Source organism: Falco cherrug, chromosome 18 (genome assembly GCF_023634085.1).
Source record: "Falco cherrug isolate bFalChe1 chromosome 18, bFalChe1.pri, whole genome shotgun sequence".
NCBI classification, from domain to species: Eukaryota; Metazoa; Chordata; class Aves; order Falconiformes; family Falconidae; genus Falco; species Falco cherrug.
Window position 1 is genome coordinate 4,670,778 of NC_073714.1, and position 26,621 is coordinate 4,697,398.

Genomic DNA, 26,621 nt, shown 5'->3' on the forward strand with positions numbered 1-26,621 from the left:
CTGAGAGACCATATGTTGGCCTCCAATCGCCAACAAAGCACCTGGGATCAGTGTGGTGACAACCCTGGCTGATCTGCTGTGCTGGTCCCAGAAGGGGAAGGAGGTGGAGCTTTTCCCCTGGAGAGCCTCTGTCTTTGGCGTGCTCCCTCCTTCATTAGTTACCAGAGCACATCATCTTCATCCTTCAGGGCCAAGCTGCAGGCTTATTTCTTTCCTTTTAGTCTGGAGTCTTTTATCGCTGTGCTGTGCATTTATTACAGGGCTTCACTTGGTGGTGACCTTGGGTTTGGTCTCTTTCCACCTTTTGGTACAAATGCTTTGATTTGGGTGTGGTTTGCAGGGTTCTGGGGTTTATTTATTTATTGCTCTTGGCGGGTTTGGTGGTTTGTTTTTTTTTTTTTTTTTTTTGAATCTTGCAAAGGTAGCCGTTTGGACACAGATGCCTCTAAATTAACATTTAATGTATGCGTGTGTGAAGCTGCATATCAATGAATAATGCATAGGAGTAAACAGCTTGGTGATTGGGTTTGGTTCGGAGCAACGTTGCATATGGATTAGGCTTAAGGACCCAGATCAGCCGTGTTAATAGCATGTATCAGGTGGAGACAGCCAAGCTAAACCTTTTGTGTGCGGCACCACTTACCTCTGTGATAAAAATGTCTCTCCTCCCACCTACACAGCCTCGGCCGGCCTCGCAGAGCCCCTCGGTGTTCCCTGTTGGAACAAGCCCCCGGGAAATGACTCAGGCGACCCTCCCTCCGCATCGCCAGCCGCTGGAGCTGTTTATTTAGGTACAAACCCGAGAGAATAAGTAAAAAAGGGTCCCCGACACATGCAGCTGTACCAGCCCCGAGGAGCAGGAGGGGGTGTTGGAGCCCAGCGGCTCAGGCCAGGCGCTGCGTGGCGGCAGGGGCTGGGGGTGCGGGGCGAGCGCCTGGCCGGGGCTGCGGGCCCCCCGGGGCTGCGAGCCCGTGGTGCTGAAGGGACAGCGCCGTGGCCCGGCCCGGCCGGGGGCTCCGCGGCCCGGGGGTGGCGGGGGGGCTCCGCGGCCACTCGCTCCCCGTCTCCCAGCGCAGGGTCGCTGTCAGCACGGGCAAGGGGCTGCTGCTCTGTCTCCTCCTCTAGAAACCTGCATCCAGCCGGAGCCGCCTTTGGCTGCCTCCCCTGATCCCCCGCGGGGAGGGACTGGGGGCTGCTGGCGTTGCGGAGGCTTAATTGACTTGCAAGGTCACTAATTTCGGCTCCTGGAGGTAAGTCCTGGTGAACGGCGCATTTTCCTCTCTCCCTCGGTTCCCACACCCTTCTCCCATCTGTCTCTCTTTCTCATTCTCTTTCCAGTGCCATCAATCAACCCCTCCCCCCCCCCCCCCCCCCCCGCCGCGAAGAGGGTCTACCCGAGTCATGGCACCAACGATGCCCCCAAAACCAAAATGATGAGTCAGCATTTTGGCTCCCACTAGCCCCACTGACCCAACCGTCATCTCATCTGCTCCCCGCCCTCCGGCTCCGCTGCCTTGAGAAAAGTGAGAAACAATAGGATTCCCGGAGCACTCCCTGACTCCTCCATTGCGGGGCTAGGGGAGGAAGGGGAAAGGGTGGTGGGAGGAAGGAAGAGACCCTTTCTCCCCCTGCCTTGGGAACACGCCTCCGGAGCGGCCGGAGGTGAGGGGGGTGCTCAGTCCCCATCGGCCTCTCCGCAACTTGTAGCGAGAGCAGCACGCTGGGGAAGGGGAGGGGGGCGAGGGTGTGTGATGGGGGCTGTTGCTCCAACCTGATCGAGTCTATTTGCCAATTCACCACTCGCATCACTTCCGGATCAGTCCTCAGTTTCTGCTGCAGAGTGAGGATTTTTTTTTTTTTTTTTCCTCTCTCTCTCCTTTTCCCTCCCTCCCCATCTGGATGCTGGGAACTTGAAACCTCCTCCCCTGATTGCAGCAGGATCTGCCCCAACCTCCCCTCAACTTTGCACCGAATCACAGAAAACAGAGCGAGCCACAGGCTATATTGTACCGATGGGGGCAGGGGATCTGCCAGGCACAGCCCTTTGCAATTGATGTTGCCGTATCTCTAGGACCCAGAGCAATCTTTTTTTTTTTTTTTTTTTTTTTTTTTTTCCCCTCTCCTCTTCTGGTGTGTGTGCGTGTGTGTGTGAAGGATCCTCCTGGTTACTGCTGTTATTATTTTCCCTTAGCAGGGAGACCACATAAGCCATGGCTGAGAGGAAGCAGTCGGGCCGGCAGGGTGAGGAAGAAGAAGTGCCAGCCTTCTTCAAAAACCTGGGCTCAGGCAGTCCCAAGCCCCGGCAAAAATTCTGTGGCATGTTCTGCCCAGTGGAAGGCTCCCTGGAGAACAAGACCATCGACTTCGACTCCCTCTCGGTGGGCCGCGGATCTAACAAAGTCGTGGCGAAGCAGAAGGATGTTGCCCACCTGGGTCCGGATGCTCAGTCCGTCTATTCCAGGCAGAGCGGGAAGGGAGGGGAACCATCTGTTGATTTCGGGAGAAAGGTGGAGATCAGGAGTGCCACTGGGAAGGAGGCGCTGCAGAACCTGAATGACAAGGTGGGTGCATATATATATTATATATATATATATATGTGCGTGTGTGTACGTGTGTGTGTGAGATGCAGCTTGAACACGCGACAGGCTGCGGAAGGGCTGTATCCTTTCCACCCTGCAGTTTCTTGCTTTTATGTCACCTGCTTGTATGTGGCAGTCAATGTCTTCCTCTAAGCAGCAGCATCTCTCCTAGAGCCTTCTTGCCAGACCTCTAATGTTATCCGTGTGCTCTCTGCAGGTGTGTGTGTATGTGCACGGGGAGGAGGGCAGAAGAAGAAAGGAGCCCCCGCACCCATAACCACCCTCCCTTTCCCCGCCCTGCCTTCCTATTTGGTGATAGAGACCGACTTTTTTGTTTCTTAGGCGATTTGCCCCCAGCACAACGGTAGAAAAATGCCCCACCCAGATAGTGAATGCAGCTCACTGGAACAGAAATGCAATTGTTAGCAAAAGAGCATCAATGAGCTTCCACCTACAGGGATCAGATCCCTGCAGGCTTCTTCCAGGGGAAACTCCTACCCCCTCCTCCCAGGGGAGGGCAGACTCCAGCGTGACCCCTGGGAGCTGTATTTCAATACCAATTTTGATCAAGGCCTCTGGCTACAGTGGGAATTCTTGCCTCGGGAAGATCTGGGACTTTCAGAGGAATGTGGCATTCTCTTAGAAACCCAGTGAACTCCTCCCAGTCTTTTAAGGCCCCTGAAGCTATTTTCTCACTCTCTGTATGTGTTGTGGTGTAATAAAGCCTGTCCCCTTCCTGAGGCAAAACCCATTCAACCCATAGGTCTAGCTGACCATGCACATTTGCTTTCCTCGATAAATAGATTTAAGGAAGCTTTATTCAGATCTGAGCCATGAAACACTCTGTGCGTTCCTCAGACAATGCTGGCTCCTATGCATAGGCTGGAAGAGTGGAAATGAATGAAGCACCGACCAGCAAACTGATAAACTCCCAGCATACTGGGAAAGAGTTTCTGTGAGCAGTTCCCCAGTGGGTTTACAGAGCAGTCCTTTCTTCTGCAGACTGTCTCTAGGATATACTTCCTGGGTTTTACTAATGGTATAGATTGCATATACAGAGCAGAAGTCTGCCTGGAATTTATATGATGGGCTTGTTTGCCACTTTCTCCTGCTTTCAGAAGAAATGTGAGATATTACTAGGAGTATTACTGGGGGCTCCTCCCCACATCAGACCCTACTCTGCTTCTTCCTACCTACAGTAACCTAAGGGCTCCATCCAGCCCTGTTTGCACAACTGCTGTTTGTGGTGAGATCACAAAGGAAGGCCTTGGTTTTCAGAAGCGCTACGCAGCAACCTTTAATTAGGAGTGGGATGTGCTCCGTGCCGCATCAAGCCCGATTTGCCAAACCCAAACAAAAGTTTGCCACTACAAATGCCTATGGTTTGATTTGACCATGTTGAAGTGCCTACTAAGTGAGTAACTTTCCCTGATCTATTCGTCTTGTTGGACTAACCAAGGTGCATCTCAAGAATAAAGGGCGTACGCCCTTGCATCTTGGGGAGTCAAAGGTTTTGCAGTTTGGGACATTTTCAGGACTAATTTCATACAATTTGAAGTGATGATGTCCTGCAGGACATAAGTATAAACAGGTGATATATCAATTCTGAAAAGATCAATTATTTTTTGATTAAAGGGTACCAGTATAATAATAAAAATAAAACCCCCACAACTTTTAAGTACAATATGGTGAAAAATCAGAAGTCCACACAGGATATTAATCACTTCTTAACAAAAAGTGTGGGTGTTGGTTCTATTTTTGAAGATTGTTGTATAAACATTAACTGAGGGGATGAAATAATGGGATAGTGCAAAACGTTTGGGTTGTTTCTCGTTAGCTTTACATAACACTGATGCCAGTGGATTGTGTTGTGAGGGGTTGCGAGCATTTGGGTAAGTGCAGTCTTTTATTATAAATGTCTTGCTATGGATTGGCACTTTATTGCGGGAGTGTTTTAGCTGTGATGGTTTTCCAGCTGACTGCATCTATAGCTTGAATCAATGGTTAGATCCTCAGTGGGTAAAAATGGCTTTTACTTCGGTGTAGTTAATAGAAATGTGTTTTTGATGATAATCAGATCTCACCATATTAAAAAAAAAAATAAAAAAAAATGTTGCAGGAGTGGCATTAAAGGAAACAGTGCATTAAAATAATATCAGATAGCAGTTAAAAGGCTTCTGAAGTTTTGCAGCTGTATTTGGCCTATTATTTTCAAACCTCTGTCTTAAAGCATTTAATAACACATCTGAAATCGGTGCACCCTGGATAGCCTGTACACTGTTTCGGTGTGGTGGGGGTCTAAACTATGGTAGAAAGGAACAGTATGCTAATTTATAGGATCTTGAACTTTTAACTTGTGTGAATTATTTCACAATAGGCTAAAACCTTACTGCTTCTTTTTCTTTAGCTTCAGGCTGACAATAGTTGCAATTTTTCTCGATACTATAACAATCAACATACAAGAAGGTCAGTCCATGCTCTGTTTCAGCAACCGAAGGACAATATTGTGAGCTGATGGGAATGGGTGATGAGCAACTGGAGGCAATGGAGATAGGTGGAAGTATTTTAGCCAGTGACTGGACCCAAAGTGTGTTTAAAAGAGTCATCCTTTCTGTCACTGTATAGAGAGATCTTGTATTAATCTCCCCTGAAATGACGAACAAAGCAAGATGGACAAGCTATTTTTTTTATTTTGCCAAGGTCTTAACTGTCCAGAGGATGAAAAAAGGAATGTAATTATTCCACATTAAATTGCAATATATTGTTCTTCTGGTAAAGATAAGGGTAATCAAATCTCTTTGTGTCTATCCTTCCTAGGGTATTCTGTAGGCATCTATCATGGCCTCGCTTTATTGCCTCTGGGCCATGCTGCCTCATAATTCAGGGTTAAGATCATCTCTAGAGGCACCAGGAAGGCGCTCTGTCTTAGTTTAAGCATTGCTTTGCAGTTAAGCCTCTGGAGGCAGTGACCTATTCAACAGGTCCGCAACTCAGCAGATCTGAGGCAAGCTCTGCTCCTTCACAGCTGTCAGGCCTCAGAGAATTAGTGGTGTTTCTGTTTCGCATCCTAGGCTTTGTCATCTTCCCTGTTTAGGCTGTTAATGGCTGGTTCTGGAGCGCCTCGTTCAGTGTCGGAGCACTGCGTTGTGCTCTGAAGCCCTGACCTCAGCGGGACCATCACTGTGGTCTAACAGGAATGTCATGTTCAAACCTGGGATTTCTTCAGTGAGACAACAAGCACTTGGTCTGGCTTTCATGGCTGTGCACCTGTAAGCCCGTTTCCTACAGGGATTCGGTACTCAGCTAGCATCAGGGCAGGGACCTGCAGCACTTACTCATAGCGCTGCTTTGTAGTAGTCGGTGCAGACGCTGGAAGCTACCTCGTCTCAGAGCAGGAGGACTGATAAAAGGACTTCCCAGGGCATTAGTCCCCTGTTCCTTAGATGAACAGTCTTGAGACACCTGCATTCTTCTGGGTTTTGAAAAACCCTGGCCATTGCTTGCGTTACCTGGGTCATTCCTCTGTGTCTATTTCCCAGACTTCCCATGTGTGCGCTTGGTATTCCTTCTGTCTTGGTCACCTGTTGACGTTCTTTGGGACAGAGACAGTCTTTTAGGGAACATCTATATGGGGAAAGCAAGGTTTGATTGCAGGAGGGATCAGCAGGCCTGGGACTTGCTTTAATCTAGTTTGCACGGAGAGTCTGAGTAGGTGCTAAGACACTTCAACGCAAGTACAAGCCCTGGGATCCCAAATCTCTTCTTAAGTCGCTAACTCAGTTTCCCATTGCCATCTTGTTGTTAGTCCAGTGATTCAGGTGGTTCCCCTGTGCAACAGACACCTTCGCATACCTTTTTTGCATCCCTTAGAAACAGTTCATGGACCTTTGGGAAGTGCAGAGCACTGGGTGTGAACTGCTGCTCTAAACCAGCAAAGCTATGTCCTAGTGTAATAAGATAAGTAACGGTAACGCATAATCAGAGACTAGGAAAATATTTTTATTTTAGAATTGACAGGAGAGGAATCACTTGCAGTGTCATGAAGCTTTTGACATGACTGGACTTTCTGCTAAAACCTCAAAGCTCTCAGGATCATGGCTGTTCATTCCTGGAGAGGGAAAATAATGAATAACAGGACGTTGTTGAGAGCTCAAATAATCATAGACTCTGGAACGTTAATGGAACTGTTGTGTAAAACAAAGAAGCTGTTCCAGACAGCTGGAAATGCAGTTCCAAGTTTAATTGGTTACAATGCTTGCAGTTTTTCTAGCCTTGTTTCGACAATCATTGCTTGCAAAATAATCATAAAGGAGGATGACTTGTGTGTTCTTCCAATGGATCATAATAGTTTGTCTGACTACTGGAAAAAAAACACCCCACCAAACCATAGAAAAACTAACAATGATGAGCACAAATGCCAAATTCCTCTTAACTTCTTAGATCCCTCCTAAAGCCACCCATCTGCATAGCTGGAATGTGCCGTGCATGCAGTGGGCGTCTGGTGGAGTGGTCTGTCGGTGCTGTGGCAGGAATTTATCAATACCACAGTCTCTCAAGCAGAGATGAACAAGGGGCTGTGACACAGGGACAACATGCTACTTGGGCTAAAGCCTGGAGGGAAAACCTCAACACCTGGGGCCAGATCTCCCCACTCGGTTTGGAGCTGAGCCCTTTCAGAGGTCTGGGCTTTCAGCAGCACCTTGCGAAGCAGGCTTTGTCTTGGGGGATGGGTGCAGTGCCTGGCACGATGAGGTGGCAGCTTTGCGTGCCACCCTTATGCCAGTGCCCTGGCCATCATTTGACATGAGCCGTCTGTTTTTAGTAGGTGCTGAGCAGTTGTTTAAGTCTGCCTGAATTTTTTTTTACCTGTAGGACCATGTCTAACTCCCCGTATCACTTGTCTGTCTTGTGGCACATGAAATCTGAGTCTATCTTCTGTGGTGGTGTTATAAAGTTGGGAAATGATGTAGGCAGCAAAGCTCACGTCAAGGTGATGTGTGTGTTCTGCAGGAACTCTCTTACCCTAAAAAGGGACGGCATCTGGGAGCAGTGCTGTAGGAAAGCTACCAAAAACCCAAACCTGTTTACGATTCACACCAGAAGCACTATGTCCGTCCTGCTCTTTGGTCACCCCCCAGAGATTTGGAATGAATCTCAGGGTGGGAGAATAGAGGCCAGAATTTCATTTGCTCATTGTCTGGGGTAATGTACATCAGAGATAGACCAAGCTGGCTGACACAAGCAATTGCTGAGAGCTTGATGCTTTGTCCTGTAGGTTTTTGGGGAAGGAGAAGGGGCTATAATGTTAAGAAGTAGTGAAAATAGCCATTTTTTTAGATCTTAATCATGGTTCCCTGGTTAATCATGGGCCTGTGGATGCTAAACTCTCGCCACTGGATGAAAGGGAGGACCAAGGACAAGGATGCCCAAGTGTCCCATGCCTTTGTTCCAGAAATGCTGTATTTAACTATAATGAAGGTCACAGCATGAGTGTAGCTGCTTAGAGAGGAGCGCACGTGTTTGCCATGTATCGTACTACTCATGGCAGAGCAATCCCTGTCTAGAACCCTGACGAGGGCTGTCTCTTTCCCGATAACGTGAGGTGATAGTAAATTAACCGTGGAGCAGTGGCTTGGACTTGTTTAAGGCCTATTAAGATTCTAAAGCACCCAAAATGCTTCAGGACAGTTCCTCTAAGAAACGCACTCTGATAGTAACAGTCATCTTAGAAGGTTATTTCTGAACTTTCTCAAGGTTTCCTGGAATTTTCAAGGAAACAAAATCAACTGAAAGCTTAATTTTAATTTGCAGATCAAACGTGCGTTTTTATTGACCTGTTTTTGTGGCTGGAAAGTGAATCTCCCTCTCATAATCTAAAATAGTCTATATTCAAAAAAGATTAGGCTGTTTCTCTGAGAAATTGTATGATTTTTCTCCCCCTCATAGTAGCACCTTTGACCTCTGTGGTAATTTCCATATCTGGACAATTTTCTCCTGTAAGATAACAAAACAAATTAGAAGATGCCCATTGGCAAGTATAATTCCCCTCTGTAATTTAACATGTAGTGATTAATAACGGACAGTTCTTTCATCATCTTTTGGGAAGGACAGACGTACTCCTTGTGTCATGTGTCAGCCTGTATTTAATCCTCCCAACACTTGGTGAGATGCAGGGGACTGCTGGATCCCTGGGAAACTCCTTTGAAGCTGTTGAGACTCGGAGCTGATGCAGCAATGGGCACGGGTGGAATGGTGACAGAAAGTCAGGGCCTGATGGGTGACCTGGTGAAAGCTTTTTTGGCCTGGTCCTGCTGCCTCTGACCACAAAACCAGGAGCCTCGCTGGCTTTGGCAGGGGGCGAATCCCCACAGGGAGGGGGGATTATTGGCATCCAACAAGCCTAAAGAGAAATCCAGAGCTTGCTGATGCTGTAGGGCTAAAATTTCAGGTGCTTCCAGGAATGCTTTAAATCCATCTCTGGATCCCTCTTTTCGTTACATCTTAAAATGTGTGTTTCCATTTGCAGGTTTTATAATTTCATAGCAAAATGTCCTTGTGGATGAACCTTTAAGAATTCAGTAGGAGTAAAAGCAATCAGGTGTTGCAGAAATTCTGTGGCGTTTGTTGCAATTATGCTGAAATTCCATGGAGGAAGAGACTCTTTCAATAGATTCCCCCCCCGCCCCGCCCCCCCCCCCCCCCCAACCATCCATAAACTCCAGAGTGGGGAATAAAATTCCTCGCTAAGTGCACGATGGTAGTCCACAGCACCTGTAAAGTTAGGATTCAGAGCTGATGTAAATTGATTTCAACGGATGCCTGTGATGATTTATTTTAGCATAATTATCACTGTGCAGAGATTCTCATATTCTTGTGCCATTTTCCCTCTAGACCTTTCCGGAAGACAAATTTAGACATAGACATAGTTCCTTTAGCACGAAATGCGTTTCTGCTGCAAAGAGCCTGCACAAGATGTCCTACGCTGGCTGGTATCTGTGCAGAAATGGCTGATGGCAACCTGGTGTATCTGCTGGCCAACACCCGCCCAGGTGCCCTCATCCTACGGAGGGGCCAGGGACACACAGCCAGAGCAGAGCACAGCTCCATACATGGCTGGGGTAGGCGCTGGCACTGCAAATGTGGGCATAATGCTGTGTTTTGTGCATTTCCTCTCCTCTTTTGCTGTTGGGGGGTTATCGTCGGGGCCCTCGGACGTGCTGATGTTGTGTAATTGAAGATATCGGTGCTCTTTGCTGCTGCTGTGACTTGGCTGCAGCAATCTTGCTGGTCCTGTCGTGGTGGCTGCAGGCCGGGAGCTGGGATGGGCTGGCCAGCCGTGCTGCACCGCTCTCCTCCGCTAACGCTTGGCAAGGAAGGTTTGGCAGCGTGCGTTCTCTGTAGCACCTTCTAATTTTAGCCTGCTCAGCCTGCCGCCTGCGTTAATAGACCTAAGGAAGACAAAGTGCCGCAACACTATCTAGAAACCCCGTCGCTTCCCGCAGTACCTTGGCAGGTAACGGCACCGCTGTGCGACAGCTGGATCGGGTACAAACCTGCAAGGAGGTACGAAGCGGGTTCAACTCTCCTCTTAACTTCGGACCCAACTCCTGGCCCTGATATTTCATAAATAATCTTCTTTCTTCGTTTAACCCACGGGGGAAATGATACACAAACTATAGCTTTACCAGAGGAATGAATCAGCTTTTATTTAAAAAAAAAAAAAAAAAAAAAAGCAGGCACGCATCTTGGTATCTCTGACTCTGTTCTCTGCTTGTTCTCATCCCAACATTGTCCTCTAGATACAGCTCTTCTCCTTCCCTCCTGATCACCTCTCCTCACGTCTGTTTATACAACAGACAATATCCATGCCTTGCCTTTGTTTAGCAGGGCTAAACAAGCCACTTTGCAAGTACGTTAATAATTTTTAAATTATTTATTTTGACAAGCTTTTAGCTCATGCCTAAAAGGAAAGAAAATTGGGCTGTATTGGCACTTGGTGTAATGGAGCTAGAAGATAGACTTGGGAACTCAGTTCTGGTCCTTCTGGTCATATGGAAGTTTTTAAAATTTGGTGCTGTGTGGATGTTGAATATTGAACAGCCATGTTTTCCAGCTCTTTAATCTCTTCATGTATTTTATTCTGTACTACTTAGGTTCTTGCAACATGGTGATGGGAAGGAAAAGCTAAGTGTCATCTGAAGATTCGCTATTACTTTCTGAACCTAGTCGCTACTGGATCCAGGTTATGGAACGTATTCAAAGTTCAATAACTGCTGTTCTGAATTAGGCCCATATGCAGTAAGGATTGCCTTTAAAAAAAAAAAAAGTATTTTAAATAGCTGTCTTTGAGCAGATGAGAATAGCTTTAGAAATATTAGCGTGCTGATGACATCACCCCTTAATGGTGCCTCTGTTTCTTCTACTGGTACTGCTGTTCCATAACTTTTAGCATAACGTGGAGACGTGACCTGCCCAAGGTCGAGGAGGTGAGTCAGCGCTGGAGATGCGCAGGTTCCTCTGCCGTGTTGGCGGTCCTTCCTCTGTAATCATCTTGCTGCTGCCAGGGCAGGATCTTGAAATGGTAGCTGGACTTAGCACCTCAGGTCAGCTGCCCAAGGGCCTCGATGCCATCGCTCAAACCCTTCGGCAGCGTTGGCTGCTGCTTTTAGAGCTGAAGACACGCTTTTACCTGGCAAGCAAAGGCAAGAAACCATTCAGATATGAAATCGAGGAGGAATGCTAGCGTGAAAGAGGGGAAAAAAGGAGCACTTGTGCTGTCTAAATTTAGAAATCTGATGTAGATGCTTTCTTCCATGTTCTGAGCAAAAATATGCTGAGATTTCAAAACTTCTTCCAGCACAGATCAGAGAGGGGCAGGATATCTCATTTAGTATTGTCTATTCTAATCATTAAGTCAAAATAAAACCCTACAGGCTAACAAAGTAATCATTTTGTTACTGTCATAGTGAGCCACTTACTCATTTGCTACTAATTGGATATTAACTGATTGGCATATTAGCTACTTAAATGTTGCCTGATGCCCTACCTATAACCAGGAAAAGCTCTTTTACTCTTTGCCGTACAGTCTTCCTGTGAACTAATGTACATAAAAGGTCCTGACAGTCACCTGTTCGAACCGATGTTGCCTTTGTAACGATTTACTGCAGTGATATACCAAAGGTTTTAATATCTTAGGGGCCGTGCACGCTGTGTTTCACAGAACTACTCGGGTAGGTAAAAGATCAGTGCATTTTGTGCTAGCAGCTTGCAGTTTGCTTTGTGTGTTGTGGAATTCATTCGTGACTGAGGGAAGAAGGTGAGTCTGTTGGTCATGGATTGTTACAACCTTCAAGCAGAAGTGGGTTTGTGCTGTTTGTGGCTTCCCCAAAAGGGGTCTCGTACCTTCCCCCAGAGCAGCTGATGTAAGAGGAGCTGGTGTAAGCAAACAGATGTCTTTTGAATGGTTGTCCCATACTCTGGCCATGAATCCCATTGCTCTTCGTTGCACTGGGGGCAAGTGCACTGTAAATAAGGACATATTTGTGCCATTTAATGCGTTTCTTTCCTTGAAGTACCAGCTTATGGAGTTCAGGGACTGAGAAATTTAAGACTCCAAGTGTGACTGAAACATTGAACGCGGAGTTTGCAACACTGGACTAGTAAGAAATGGCCAGAGTGATGGGGAGAGGACCACCGTCGTAGCTCTGAGCCCACCTTTCCCTGGCACTAAGGCTCCAGGTTAGTGACCAGGGCTGGGGGGACGGGGTGGGGCTGGAATCCGGGCTGCATTTTCTGGACAAGGGGGTGTAGAAGGCATTTCGAAGGCGTGGCTGACACGCTGAGAAATCACATACCCGGGAGTGGCTCCAAACCTTATTTCCCCCCGCCCCCCCCCAAGCTGCTAATGCTTCCCACCAGCTTCCCGCTCCGCTGGCGCCAGGGGCGGGGTGGGACAAAGAAGATGGAGGGCAGCGCGCTCCCCACCGCCCCGGGGGCAGCCCCCCCTCCTCCCGCGGGGGTAGGAGGGGGGTGCCCGCAGCCCCCTGCCCCCCGCCCCCCCCCCCCCGGGGGGAGCCGTTGGAGCCCCCGCACCCGGCGCGCTGTGCTTTGCGGCGGAGCGCTGGCAGCCCCGCCCCCCCCGCCGCGCCCCGCCCCCGGCGGCCGCTCCCGCCACCAGCCGCGCGCAGCCCCGCGCCCGCACTGACGTCCCCATTGCGCCACTTTGCATACGGGCACCTCCCCCCTCTCCCCATTGCACGGCAGCCGCCTCTCATTTGCATCCCGCCGCGCTCTCGGCCAATGGCGCCCCGAGCTGCGCGGCCCCCCCGCTGGGCAGAGGGGCGGGAGCGGGTGGGGGGCGCATGCGCGGCTGCCGCCGCCGCCCCGCGCTGCCGCCGCCGTTGTTGCTGGCGGCGCTCGCCCCCTCCGTGCGCGGCCGGGGCTGGGCCGGGCTGGGCCGGGCTAGGCTGGGCTGGGCCGGGCTGGGCTGGGCTGGGCTGGGCTCCGGGCAGAGGGAAGAAAGGGAGACGCGCAGGGGTGGCAGCTTCTCCCCTTCCTGCCGTTGCGGAGAGCAGGGCTCGCCTCCCCGCCGCGCCGCGCCCTCCCCGGCGGACCCCCCGCTCCCCTTCCTTGTGATCGCATTGATTAGGGCTCGGGGGAATTGATTTTTATTCTTATTTTATTATTATTATTTTTTTTTTTCCGGTAGAGGGGAGGTCGGGGAGCAGTTGCTGCACGGGAGACAATAGCGATACAGCAGCCGCCCCGCTTCTCCGACCACACACACACACACACACACGCACACACAAAAAGAAAATTAAATAAATAAATTGGGGAGTGATTTCCCAAGATGTCTTATCAGGGGAAGAAAAATATTCCACGGATCACGGTGAGTCGAGTGCACGGGAATAAAAGCGGGGGAGGGGGAGGGGTGCGCGGGGATTAAGCCCTTTGTGTGCGCGGGCAGCGGTGGCCGAGGCCGGGGGCAGGATAATGAGATCAGGGCGTAGCGCGGCGCTTCCTCCGCGGGGGGGGGGCGGGGGGGGGCGCGGGCGGCGGGGCCGGGGGCGGCTTCGAGCCGCTGCATCGCCGCGATCGCGCCGCTGCCGCCGCGGGGGCAGCCGCACCGATGTGCCTGGGGAGGGGAGGGGGGGGTGGGGTGGAGGCGGCTGCCCTCCTGCCCCAGCCCGGCCGGGGGGGGTCGGCCGGAGCCCCCTGCCCCAGTGGGATGGGCATGGGGCAGGGTTTGCTCCGTTTCCCCGAGAAGCTTCTGGCAACGCTGGGTCCGCTCCTCGGTGCAATCCTGCTCCTCGGTGCAATCCTGGGGGAAAAGGGACGGAGCCGTTACGTAAACCCCCCCTTGCCTGATCCCGGCAGCCGATTTAGGGCAGGTATTGCAGATCCCAGGACACTAACTTTTCCTTACGTAAGGCGAGCTATTCCCATCTAACGGGCTCTTACAGCCATTTATATAAATATTTTTTTTATTATTATTATTTTTTTTGACACAGAGTTGTTCATTAGTGGCAGCGGCTCCCAGACACGCCCATCCCAGCCCTCCTTCCCTGGTGGAAAAGTGGGCTCCGAAATGGAGCTGAGTGAGGTGTGACATTTCTGGGCTGCACCGTTAGGTTTTACAGGGGGTTTAGGAAATGCAGGGGATGCACAGAATCCCTATGTGATGCATGGAGCATCCTCTCTCTCTTTTTTTTTTTTTTTCTTTTTTTTTTTTTTCCCCCCCTTCCTTCTGGGGGTGGGTAGTTTCCCTCCTGGAGACCAGTGGTGGAGAGTTTAAAAAGATGCCTGCGTTTAAATATCGATGAAGGTTACTGCCGAATCGCTGTCACGGGCCAAAAGTACCGTGACGCATTTTTCTTATGACTGACTGCTCTGATTTATGTTGCGTGCACCCGATGCAATCCTCCTGCAAAGATAAAGGATAGAAAAAACCCCAGATTTTCATCTTATTAGCTGTTGTATAAACCCGGAATCTCCTGGGACTAATGCTTGAGGAAGAAGAAGGATAATTGATGCCTGGCTGTTTTGATTGCATTGGTAGGGTAAATACAGATAGATTTAGTGGCAGCCCCTCGCACAGTTGCAAACTGCAGGCGCTTTTGTCTCCAAGGTGGTTGAAACGAGCAGAAGGATTCGCACAGATTCCCGAGCCTGCCATACAGCCACGGCAGGAGACCTGTTTACTAGCAGAAGCACTCAGCATCATTAAAATGGTCGAGTCTGCGTTGTTATCGATAGCTATATGTATATATTTTTTTTTTCTTCTGTCTTAATTGACGCCCAGTGCGTTAGGATTTGGGCTGCCAGTGGCATCGATGGCCAAACTGCCTGATTTTGGTAGTAGTTGCTTTTTTTTAAGAGCACAAGGAGCCTGCACTAGAGGTGGGCATAAATACTGCAGTGTTTCTGGAAATGGTAAACATGTAGGACAGTTTGCTGTAGAGGCTGGCGTTGAAAGACAAGTGGGTTTTTCACGCCCCAAGTTAATTCTTTCAGGCTTATTGGCATTCACCGCAGATCCTAAATTTAAATCTTGGGGGTTTTCTGTCTTTGTGTTTTTTTTTGTGTTTTTTTTGGTTTTTTTTTTTCAATTGGTGGCCTTATTCAGGGAAACTCTCCATTGCAGCAGTAGGAGGAAGGAGAAAGAGAGAAAAAAAAAGAGGGGGAAGGAGAACATTTAGCATCTCGTGGATGTTTAGCCATTATATAAAAGATGGATGTGATGGAATAAATCAGCAGTGGATGCAGTAGCCCTTCTGACATTACGAGAGCCATGTCAGCTTGTTGAGTTGACATTTGGGTGCTCCAGCTCTTCATTTTTGTAGCTCTTTGGGAAAACGCCCGATTCTTTTCTTCTGTCTGCCCAGCAGAGTGTCCCAGCTCAAAACAAGGGCCCTGTGCCCCGCTCTCCCTGCCGTAGGTGTATTTGCTATAAGTTCGAGGCATCACCAAGTTGAAGTCTGGCGTTCTGCCCGTTCTTGATGTCAGCTTTTGGTTTCACCAGTCTTCGGCTGTGCTGTTCTGGTATAGCTTTGTTCTCTTGCAAAGACCTTTTTGGGAGGAGGAAAGAGCATCGGAGTAAGCACAAGGGCCAAGGTGTAGCCTGAACGGAGCACTTGCGTAACGTGTGTGTGCCTGGCTTTACGTATGTGCATCAGTAACGGAGGGGGCAGAGGAGCACAGCGGTCACTTGTAACTTTCCTCCCCACCTAGAGCTCTGCAGAGAGTGTTTCACTCTTGTTTGAGTACTGCAAAAAAAGATAAAACTCGGTCGTGACCTAAAATCTCGCAAAAGCAAGGTGTAACCTGGGCTGCGATACAAGCACATTGCCCCATAGCTGCCTTGTTATAATTCCCTTTCTGTTCCTGCCAAACTGTCTTCTGATGTGAGGAAATTTTAATGACTGTTTTTTAAATCCTTCTCTTGAACTTCATTTGCTAATATGGGCTTATTTCCATCTGATTATGCAGTAGTGCTCTGGAAAGGCGGTAAAAGTATCCACTGCGTCGAAGCATCACTAAGTTGGACAAAATGAGTTTGTTTGTGTTGTGTAACCCATGGCAACAGACTTTTGGTCCATTTCCCTGACAGCAGTTGACTCACAGTTAGCCAAGTAGTGACTCCAGCGTGTGGGTGCATATAGGAAATTTTGCATATGACCAAGGCAGAAAAAAAATAGAGATATAGATGTGGCTATTACGCATCTCTCAAAGTATATACTTTTGCTGTAGGTGATGGTGGCAAGCTGCAGGTATGGGTGAAGCTGCCAAGTAGACAAGTGTGGTGGAACCCAGCTCCTTCTCAGTTCTGCTTTTTTTTTTCTTTTTTTATCATTAGTGTGATGAAAGGACTCGCAGATGAAATAAAATATTTTATCTTTCCAGTTGAAAGTGCGGCAACTGACTTGTGCTTTGACATGTGCTTTTGAATAATGTAGGGGTTGTTTCCATCTCTACTCTTTCATCCCAGGAGTGACACTGCAGACTGTCAGCTTTCTCACAGAATAATTATGTATTGTTTTATGCTTCTTTGTTGCAGAGTGATCGTCTTTTGATCAAAGGTGGTAAAATAGTTAATGACGACCAGTCCTTTTATGCAGACATTTACATGGAAGATGGGTTGATAAAGTAAGTGATGCCCGATACCGTGTCGTTACTGGAAATGTACAGAAACGTACTGCAGATTAGCAAGGAGTAACTCAGTCTTAGTGAGCTGTATTAAATTGCAATGAAAAATGAACACTATATGTATATTCTGGTGTTTGATGGAAGAGCTTTTAAAAAGGTGTTGAATTAAATAAACGAGTGGGCCAAACCCCCACTGTTATTAAAGCATAGGTCAAAGGGGGTATTTACATGGGCTTAATTTTAGCCATGTGAATAGCCTCACGTGGAGATGACACGTGTGTTTGAAGTTACCTGTGTTGTAATGTTTTACTGAGTTATGACTTCAGATATTTTGAATCCAGAGTTCAGCATCCTAATACGGTTTAGGGTGGGAGGCTGGAATTAGGTGACCTCTTCAGGTCTTCTGCAGCGCTGTCTTCTATGGTTCTATGATGCAAAGATCAATCCAGACCCCCTTAAAGTTCAAAACGATCCTGTAGCTTAAGGGCTGAGGTTCAGACCTCTTTCCGGCATGCTTCTGTGTTTTCAGTCCTGAAACATGCATGTCTGGCATGTTAAATGTATTGCAGATTTCTTTGGAAAATTACGCTTAGGAAAAAACGGACGAGCCAGAGGTTACAAACAAGGAATTTTCCTGTTCTGGCTAAACAGTCAGCACATGTGCATTGTTAATCAAGGTTAAAAGTTAAAGGAGCCAGCCAAAGGCAGCTAATTAATTGCAATGTGTTGTCCACTATTGCACTTTTAAAAATGGGTCTGTGAAGAGCTGAACTGGAGAGACCTTCAAGGAGTTTGGTAACCGCTGTCTGCTCGGGTTTGTATTTGTGCAGGGACTACGGCACGTTTAGGCGCGAAAGGCAAGTAGACAGGGCAGAGGCAAAAATCCTTCCAGTGCTCCCAAAACCGTGCTGACATCCGAATCGCTGTTAGGGAGAAGCAAGCGTTGAACCGCCACTTGGCAGCCCCGGTCCAGTCCCAGTCCAGTCCCAGAGGCTGATCCTCTGCTTGGTGCAGCCATTGTCCGATGAGCCGCACGGCTCCTCCTTCAGTCCAATACCGCCCCGAGGTCCTGAAGTAGTCGCACACTTTGCTCTCAATTACGCAGTGGCTTCAAGGGGAAGGAGGGAGTGTTATCAGCGATGTATGCCATCCTGTACGATGCTTCCTATGGAAAAAGCAAACCCTGGCCAGGCAGAGTAGCACAGGGGTGTATGTTTGCAGCCCGTTCGCCTTGTTTGTGTCTGACCCGCTGTTCGAAACCTCTTTACCCAGGCAAATAGGAGAGAATCTGATTGTGCCAGGGGGAGTGAAGACTATTGAAGCCCACGGCAGGATGGTGATTCCTGGAGGGATTGATGTTCACACCCGCTTCCAGATGCCGGAACAGGGGATGACATCTGCTGATGACTTCTTCCAAGGGACCAAGGCTGCGCTGGCTGGGGGCACCACCATGATCAGTAAGCGGGCTGGTTTTTCTCTTCCAAGAAAGCTTTACTTGTGTCTTTCTCAGCTATGGGCAGAAACTTGTGGGCTGTGTAAGTCATGTGATATTGTGGACCAGGTACCAGCCGTGGGGGATTTCTGATGTCTGTCCAGGTTGCTGAGAAGAGCTTGTGTAGGGGTGAGGAAAAGGAGTGGAAAAGCAAGACCCCAGGACTTCCACATCTCGCAGCTGTCGGTTGTTTCACTCTCGCCTGCTGTGTTGGCAGGTTTTCCCTTGCTCCTCGTGTGACTTTGCCAGATTCTTGGGTGTGCTCCTACTGAAACCACTGTCACTTTGACCTCTGGCTCCAGTATGAGTAGCAGATTCTCCTCATTGCTGTGCCGTTGTTCCTTTCTCCATGATGACTATGGGTAGACGTCCCATCATATGGTTCACCCCCAGAAGCTTGATGCCAGTGTAGTATGTGCCTTTGAAAACTGGGCCACTTAATTTAAGGATTTATACATGTCCACTTATGTATGCAGCTTTAGCATCAGGATTTTGTTGGCATTGTTCCTTTTGTGCTCATGCCCTCTTTGGGAGGAAGAAAGAAATTGGGAAATGAAAATATCTCAAAATAAAAAGACAGACAAACTGAGTGTTCTGCTGACACCAGGATTAGACACTCCTAGTGTTCCCCTCTGGCTCTGAAATGCCTCATGAATGACTTCGAGGCTATCTGTCCCCGCTTGTGTTGGCTACAGATGCTTGGCTTGTCAGAGCCAGGATTTTAAAGCTCTGTGAGTCATTGTTAACCTTGTTTAAGCTAGAGAAAAAAAATAAAAACCTCTGTTGCCGTGCAGCTGATCACCTGTGAACTGTAACGCTGCATCCTGGAGTCTGTTCCGCCTATGGGAATCAGGGATAATGGTGTAAAGTGATACAATATCTGAGCATCTTGCATTCTTTCATGTCCTTTGAGGTGCTGCCATTTCGCAGGAGGAGAGTTAAGGTACAGGGAAATAAAAGAGCATCGTTCAGAACAGGTACTAGTGTCTATTGTCCGATCCACGGATATAGAGAGATCTTAGGCACAGCCAGGAGTCAGCCTGACTCTCCTCAGTTCAAACCTAGTTGCTGATGGACCTGGACATCCTCATCTCTTGGAGGATGGTTATAAGCGATCTTTGATCCCTGGCCTGGTGGGCGGACTCTTGACATGGAGGTCGGGAGCAGGAGCCAGTGGTCCAAACACAGCTGCACTGTCTGTGTTTCAGAAGCAAGTCTTTTTCTGGGTCTGGACCTTGCAAAGAGGTTGTGTCTGGCCTGTGAACTTGGTCTAACGCTTCAAATAAATAGCCTTAACACCCACCCCACCCCCACCTGGAAATTACTTTTCATAATGTTATCACTTAGAGTATGAAATTTGTGTATGAAGATAACCTGACACATACAGAGAACACAAAGGGGGATTCGTTGTGCATACTGTGGTCTCATTGCGCATACTAATAGCCACTTTTTCTTCAAATCTTTGCTGTCAATTGAAATTAATAACACTGAAATGGTATTTTCTTTACAACTTCAGTTCATTGACATTTTGTTGGTTATTCCTTTGTTACTAGTACACCTGGTTCACACTTGAATTATCATTTTGTTCTTCCTTGTTAAGTTGAATTCGATCAAAATAACATTCTCTGTCACATCTGTGTCTGACCTTTCAGCAGCGTTATTTCCCCCAGTGCCACTTTTTAGAACATTTTAGGCAGAAAGTGCGTTGGCAGGATTTTCTGAAGTAGCCCTTTGCTTTGGTCGCCGAAGTGTACTGATGCAAAGCCTCATGCTTGGACCTGTCTGTGTCTGTGTACGTGTGTATTGCCCTTACGACTGTAGTATCTGAACACCTCGCTAACGGTGTTTGTAACACATCTCTTGAGTTAGGGAAGTTGGAGGAGAGTCGCCCATTTTACAACTTCTCATTTTACAGCTGTGAAAAATTAGCACAACGTTGATTATGGCTGTGGGCAAACCCTGTAGAGGAGGCTAAACCTGACCGTACTGCCTTCCAGAGCGTCTCGGATTAGGATAAAACCATCTCTGAACAAAAACCATCTTCCTAAAGAGTAGCAGCAAGGACAGTAACTGAGCTGCTTAGGATGATGGAGAGAGACATTCCTGATGGTTGGGTATCAGCAACTGGAGCTGAGCAGTGGAAAGAAGGGTAAATAATCCAACTAGACTTCAAAGCTTCCAAGACTCTCCTCTATGTCAGCTCAGCTGTTCTCTCAGCAAAATTATACCATTTGCAAAATTGCTTTTCCACATTGAAGCATGCAAAACTGCCCTCGTGAGCACACTCTTGGTGGGTGGCCTTTGGTTTTTCCCAAAGCAGGTGGGAGTTGTGGTTGATTGCAGCTTTTTTTTTTTTTTTTCTTTTATGATAAACAGGACATTTAGTGAACTAGATTCATAATATCACAAATTACGGCCTGAAAATGTTAACACGCTAATGTTTGTCATATATTTTAAATACTGTGTCTGGGACTTTTCAAAAGAGAATATGCTCCTCTCCTGGAAGTGTGGCTGGCTGCGTGCCTCCGTTCTTTGGGCTTTTTTGGAAAAGCTAGCCTCATGGATGTGAACTTTATGGGGATGAAACACCCATGTTTCTTCATTTGTGCTTTGGGCAAACTTTGTATTATTTGTTTATGAATACCTTTACTCCATCTGTTTTTCTCTTTTATACATAGGCCTCATTTTGGGCAAGAAAACAGGTTGGTTGGCTTTGTGCTTCGATTCGTTTCACGTTTTCATGCAGGAGGGCGCTTTAAGGCTGTTTACTTTACAATCATTGTAGAGAAATATTTGTTTTATGTGCATTTTTCAGTGAAGTTAAAACTCGAGTCTTGGGTAGGTTTCTGTGGCTTGTTGGTTTTCTAAAAACTGTGGGTGAAATCCAGGCTTGGGTGAGGTAAACGGGGAGTTTTGTCGTTGGCCTCGGCGGTGCCAGGAGTTCACCCTTCATGCCTGGTTTGGTTTCAGTGAACTTTGTTTGCAGCTCAGATCAAATTCAGCGTTGTTCCTTTAATTCGCATGGCAAACGCATCCAAGGGAAGCAGACAGGAGTTCAAGTATGTAACCTATTGTTTCCAGCCCTCTTCTCGTTTGCTTCCGTTCCCCTTTAAAGTAAATTAGTTTACTGCGGCATCGGAGAACCTGGCTCTCAACTGGCATCAAACGGAGCGGTCGCATTTTCTGCATGGGACCAGTGGAGATCTGTCCTGGTGGGGAGCAGGTCTGGCTCCCGTCCAGTGCTTCCCAACTTCGTGCCCTGGTCAGCTGGGATGAGGGAGAGCAGCTGGCAGTGATCTGAACGAGGCCTTTTCTGCGCTGCATCACCTACGCCCCCACGGTGCGCTCCAGTCCTTGCTTCCCTGCTGTCCTTGCTAGCCCTCCTCTAGGTTGCTTCACTTGGGGGTTAGGGCTGATTTCTTTAGCTGCTCGTTCCACAGAGGCCGTCTGAACAGGAATTCCAGCTATGACCCTTCTGTCTCTACCCTCTTCAGTGCCAAAGGCAAGACTCCAGCTGACTTGGCTAACGTATGAAAAAAATACAGTTGGTTTTGTTGTGCAGAGCTGCTGAGAGGTGGGGTGACAGACCGTGATACGTTCTTCTGAAACGGCAGTTTGCGTGATCCTTTCTTTCTCTGTCCCTGCCTTGAAACAGGCTCCGCTTGGGGACCTCAGCTGAGGGCAAACAGCACTGCGCGTGTTTGAAGGTAACGTTACGCTGGAAGAAACTTGGGTTGTCACCCTTTTAAAATGTCAGAACGCAGTGTTTGGGCATGGAGTGGAAGGGGGGATTCCAGGATGATCTGCAGAAAAAACTTTGGAGAGGCTCCAGCTTGTTCAGTCTGGCTTCTCTCTAGGCTCCCCTGTATTCCATGGAAAGAGAGCAGCTTTTCCCGAGTTCAGGAAAAGGACTTTGTCTGAAGTTGCCCTTTACAAGACGCTCTTTCTCATCCATGGAGCCTGTGGAGCCACAGTTTTGTTGAGCTAAAGATGGTGTTTTTGAGCCCCTGTTGTCCCATTTTGATATAAATTGATGCCCTAGGATATAAAACAGTCCCGGGAGCTCTTGGAGACATCGCTGCAAAGAACGGGGTGGCCTCTCCAGGTGTAGCGATGGTTTGGTCGTCGTATTAACCGTGATGGGTAAAATCCCCATCAGAAGCAGGGGTAGAACTCCCTGATTTCAGGAGCCTTTCTCTGCTCCCAGCTCTTCAGAGGGGATGAAGCTAAGCTGTGTCTATTTACTGGCTCTCTGATCCTCCGGTCTGTTTAATGTCCTGGTGAGAACTGCATCCATCCCAGCCAACTCCCACACACATTTCAGCCCCCCCCACCCCCCCTCCAGAAGATGGGGCTTCTTCCCGGGTATCTGCTGTCCTGGAGTGAAATCGCTTGCTGACATTGCCTGTGTTGACTCAGTCAACCACTGTTATAATCATAGAGAGAAATTACAGTGAGAGAAATTACAGCTCTTTCTGGCGTGGTGACTTGGAAGCCAGCTGCCTTTTGAACTTGACTAGCAGTTATTCTAATAACCCAGGGAGTGTACGCTGGGGACATGAGCCTTAGTATCTTGGGAGGTTCAGAAAACGCAGGGGAACTTCACACGGGCTGCACTCTGCTTCCTAATGCTTTACCCTGCTAGTAAAGAGAGAGCTGGTGTGCAGGGTGGCAGGCGTTTTCAGGAGTGTGTTACCTGCTCAGCCACCGTCAGACTTGTAGCAAGCTGACACCAAGTCTCCAAGGTCATCCTGAAGATCACCGCCTTGCTCGAAGGAGGCGTTTGCAGTCTAGCCTGCTTCCTCACCTCTGGGTTTGTGAACTGAGCATCACCTGAGAGAATGGAGCCGCCTCAACGGAGGTCAGAGCCTGGAGCTGCAGCAGCGTGAGCTTAGAGTAGGGTTTAGAAAAGGGGAAGGGCAACCTGGCGTGCGATGGCCTTTAGACCCACCAGTGAGGACTAGATGATAACCTACCCTACTGGGTGCTGCTGGTTTACATTACCGGGGTTAGTCCTATCCTGGTGGAGGGCAAGAGCCTAAGTGACGGGCAGAGGAGGAGGAGGAGGGAAGCAGAGACGCAGGAGGAGGTGACAGCAGCGGTCATGCAGTAACTTGTGGCCGAGCTGGAAGGATCAAACCAAGCGTTTTGAGTCCAAGGGCAGTGACCACAGAGCTGCAGTGTCTCACCAAGTCTCTGCGGCTTTGTGTACACAGCGCTGCATTGTTCCGCAGACACCAGCCTGAATTCTGTTGCTTTTTGCACCCAGTAGCAGAGATGAAAGGGGAACTGTGCAGCTGGGGCTGGCACTTCAGGCGGGCTGCGCTGGGGGGTGGGGGCTTGTTTCACTTTCTAGCAGCTGGCAGTGGTTCTTCTGCAGCAAAGACATGTGTGATTCTCTGCAAATGCGATGAAAATGTCCGCTTGCTTCTGTAACACGTCTTTGGTGACTTATACAGGTGGAGGCTTCCTTGAACTCTAGAAATAATGGCAGTAGCACGCGGGAGCACCGAGTCCCTCCGGCCCTTTCCTCTCCCCAGCTCCCCTCGGTGCTTTTTATGCCCCCGCAGTGATTCACGCTAAATCTTGTTTGCTTCGCTGACTCCCAGCTTGCTGCTGATGCGTTTGTCGCTTTCATTCAGAGCGGTCTTAAAATCATTAATGGGAAAGTCGGTCTGTAAACGGAGATGGGCACTCCCCCGTTGCGAGCCTACTCTTCTCAAGCTTTTAAACCCCTCTAAGTCCATTAGGCATCCCTGCCCGCGTGGGGTGCGCGGCTGCTGTGCGGGTGACAGCCTGCCTTGCCGGAGCCGGCTCCGCTTCCAGCCATCCCTGCGACGCTGGCTTTCTGCTGGATGGGATTTGCCTCTATTGTTCGGGTGGAGTTTCCAAAGGGGTCTCGTTGGAAGGGAATGAAACGGATCTGCCAAGCCCTTGGTGTCTCTTGCCAGTTAGCACAGAAGGAAACAGCTGGTGCGTCCTTAGCATACGTGGTGTGTTATTGTGTGTAATTTCCCCCCCCTCCCATTGGGCTGCAACTATTGTTTGTCATCTCTTTGCCGCTGAGTAGGTTCCTCTGAGGAACAGAGGAGGACTTCAGGAGCTGTGTAGGTTTGCCTGAGGCTGCGTAGGAGGGCTGTGTGGTGCAAGGGTGTCGTTAACCCTGGCTGTCGGATACTCAGCCTGCTAGCTGGGCCACCTTTCCTTCTTGGTGCTGAAAGATGAAATCCGTGGCATTTGGGTTGTGAAGCCACTGCGGTCTGGCGCGCCTTGGTTTTAAGTCGGTCAGTTGCCTTTTCCCTGTTTTCCCATCTGCTTTCCCTGGAGCTGCTCTGGATCCTGGCCCTCGCTCCTCTCCCAGCCTTCTGCCTCTTTGACGACCCTGATGTTTTTTGAAGAGCAGGTGAGTGGCACCCTTGCTCCGTGTCTGTTGGGCCCCATTCTGCTCTGGACCCACTCGCCGCCCCGGATGGTCGGTGGAGGCTATCCCATGCATGCTGGAGCCTAAAAGGTCTGGTTTAGTTAATAACAAACAAACTTTGAAATGGCAACACCACTGACAGCACAGCTGTCTCCCTGCAGAGGTGACCGACCTAGGTTTTTCCATGCATCCAAAAAGTGGGATTTCGCACCCACCCAGGAGTAATAACCACTGTTGTTTGCTTATGTGATAGCGCTTAATACCTCATATTCCATATACTGGTTGGGATCAGTAGTGTTGCTTTCCCAGCGCGTGGAAAGTTTGTGTTCTTTTGTTTGAAGAGCTGCTTTTAAATGCTTTTCCTGCTTTTGCGTGCCCAACGCTCTCATCCCCAAGTCCCCTGCCTTATGATAGGCAGGAGAGGTCAAGAGCTAAGGGGTATCACTGATGTGTCTTACATCGCCCCTTAAATCAGCAGAAGATGCACGTGATGCTTGGAAGGGTGCAGGTATAAAGTGGGGTCCTCCAGCTAAAGCTTGTCTACTGCAGGTGGAAAAGCAACCTTAGAAAAATGAAATACCGTTATCCACCTCTGTTAATGTAACATCACTAGCTGTCTGTGATAGGTTTTCAGGGCACGTGTGTCGAACTTTTCTAGATAACCTGTCTTAATCACCTTCAAGCTGAGACAAGATCTTAAAAGAAACAGCTGGAAGTGGCGCCTCCAGCTCTTTTCTTGGCTTGTTTTTCCCAATCCGGTGAAAAGTCCCTTGGCTTTTACCTTCCCGCGAGCTTGACTCAGCAGAAACACTCGTTGTCAGACAGGAACTTTTAACTTTCTGTGCTGGGAATTAGCTTTGTGTGTCGGGGAAAGGAAGCAAGTGATGCTTGAAAGAAGTGATGGCTGAGATGAGATGCAGTATTTCTCACTTGGGATGGATTCGGGCGAGGGCTGTCTGTGGAGTGGAATTTGATGTCTTGGGTCAGTGGAGTCTTTTTCCATCTTTCCTTCAGCTGCTGTGCCTTCAGTTCATAGATCCCATTGTTTCGCAGAAACTGGATTTTTTTTTTTTTTTAAATCTTTCTGGTGAGAGGGAGAAATGTTTAAGGAATACAAATTAGCTCCTCCTGTCTAGCATACTTCAATCACACTTATAAATTGCCAGTTGTTACCAACTTGGGGCTGTGCCTGCATCTTTGCATAACCCGAACTCCCATGGAAGCCATGTGTGTTTAAGAGGAATGCAGCGATGGCCACTGAAGAGTTACAGCTTCTGGGAAGACTCTTTTCTTCCCTTGATACACTGCAGTTAGTGTTAGGACTACTTCTGTGACAATGGGGACATCGTTTAATTTCTCCATGCTACTTACTAGCTGTCCTTAATGGCGGGTGGCTTTCTTTCTGAGGAGTTGTAAGCTTTAATTCAAATTAGTTAAGTCCACCTGGAGCCTCATAAGGACATAGTGATGATTTTTAGTAGAGCTGCCTGAGTGCCTGACGTGTGAAAGACTGGGTACCACCTAGCGATGAGAGAGTCCTTGTCCCTCGCCGCTGGGGTCCGTGCAGGCGCAGACACGCAGTCCCTGCAGCTCAGGATGCAGGCACTGCTTGCTGTAAGGACATGAATAAAAGGAAAAAAACTCGGTGGGAGGGAGAGACGAGGCGAGCCCTGTGTGCTTAAAGTGCTTTTGGCTTCCCGGAAGGCCGGTTTTAAGTGATAGGAGGGTTCGAACCGTTAGGCTTCAACGTGCAAATGTTAATGGGAAATCTCTCGGTGAGTTTTCAAAGCCCATCAGAAAGGGCCGTGCTTTTGGAAATTCCCCTTTCTGACTGCTGCTAGGGAATATTTTCACCAGATTGCTTTGTTCCTGAAAGCAGTTACATATGTGCAGTGTGTATATTTTTGGAATCTAGGAGAGACTCTGCGGCGTTTTACATATGAATGAAATTCCCTGGCATAGCCTGCAGGCAATGTGAGCTGGT

At 48.6% G+C, this 26,621-nt stretch overlaps 1 protein-coding gene across 2 annotated transcripts in view; it reads left to right on the forward strand.

Moving 5' to 3' along the window:
- The first annotated feature begins 1,122 nt into the window (after positions 1 to 1,122).
- The window catches only part of DPYSL2 (dihydropyrimidinase like 2), a 55,652-nt gene continuing 30,153 nt past the window's right edge, over positions 1,123 to 26,621 (forward strand). The window contains exons 1-4 of one of the 2 annotated variants that reach the window (XM_055696157.1): positions 1,123 to 1,250; positions 2,192 to 2,561; positions 16,636 to 16,724; positions 17,997 to 18,181. In XM_055696157.1, the coding sequence (XP_055552132.1) occupies positions 2,211 to 2,561; positions 16,636 to 16,724; positions 17,997 to 18,181 (625 nt within the window). In that variant the 5' untranslated portion in view covers positions 1,123 to 1,250; positions 2,192 to 2,210. Of the gene's footprint in view, positions 1,251 to 2,191; positions 2,562 to 13,061; positions 13,468 to 16,635; positions 16,725 to 17,996; positions 18,182 to 26,621 lie in introns of those variants that run through there. The other variant, XM_055696158.1, reaches the window with a different exon arrangement.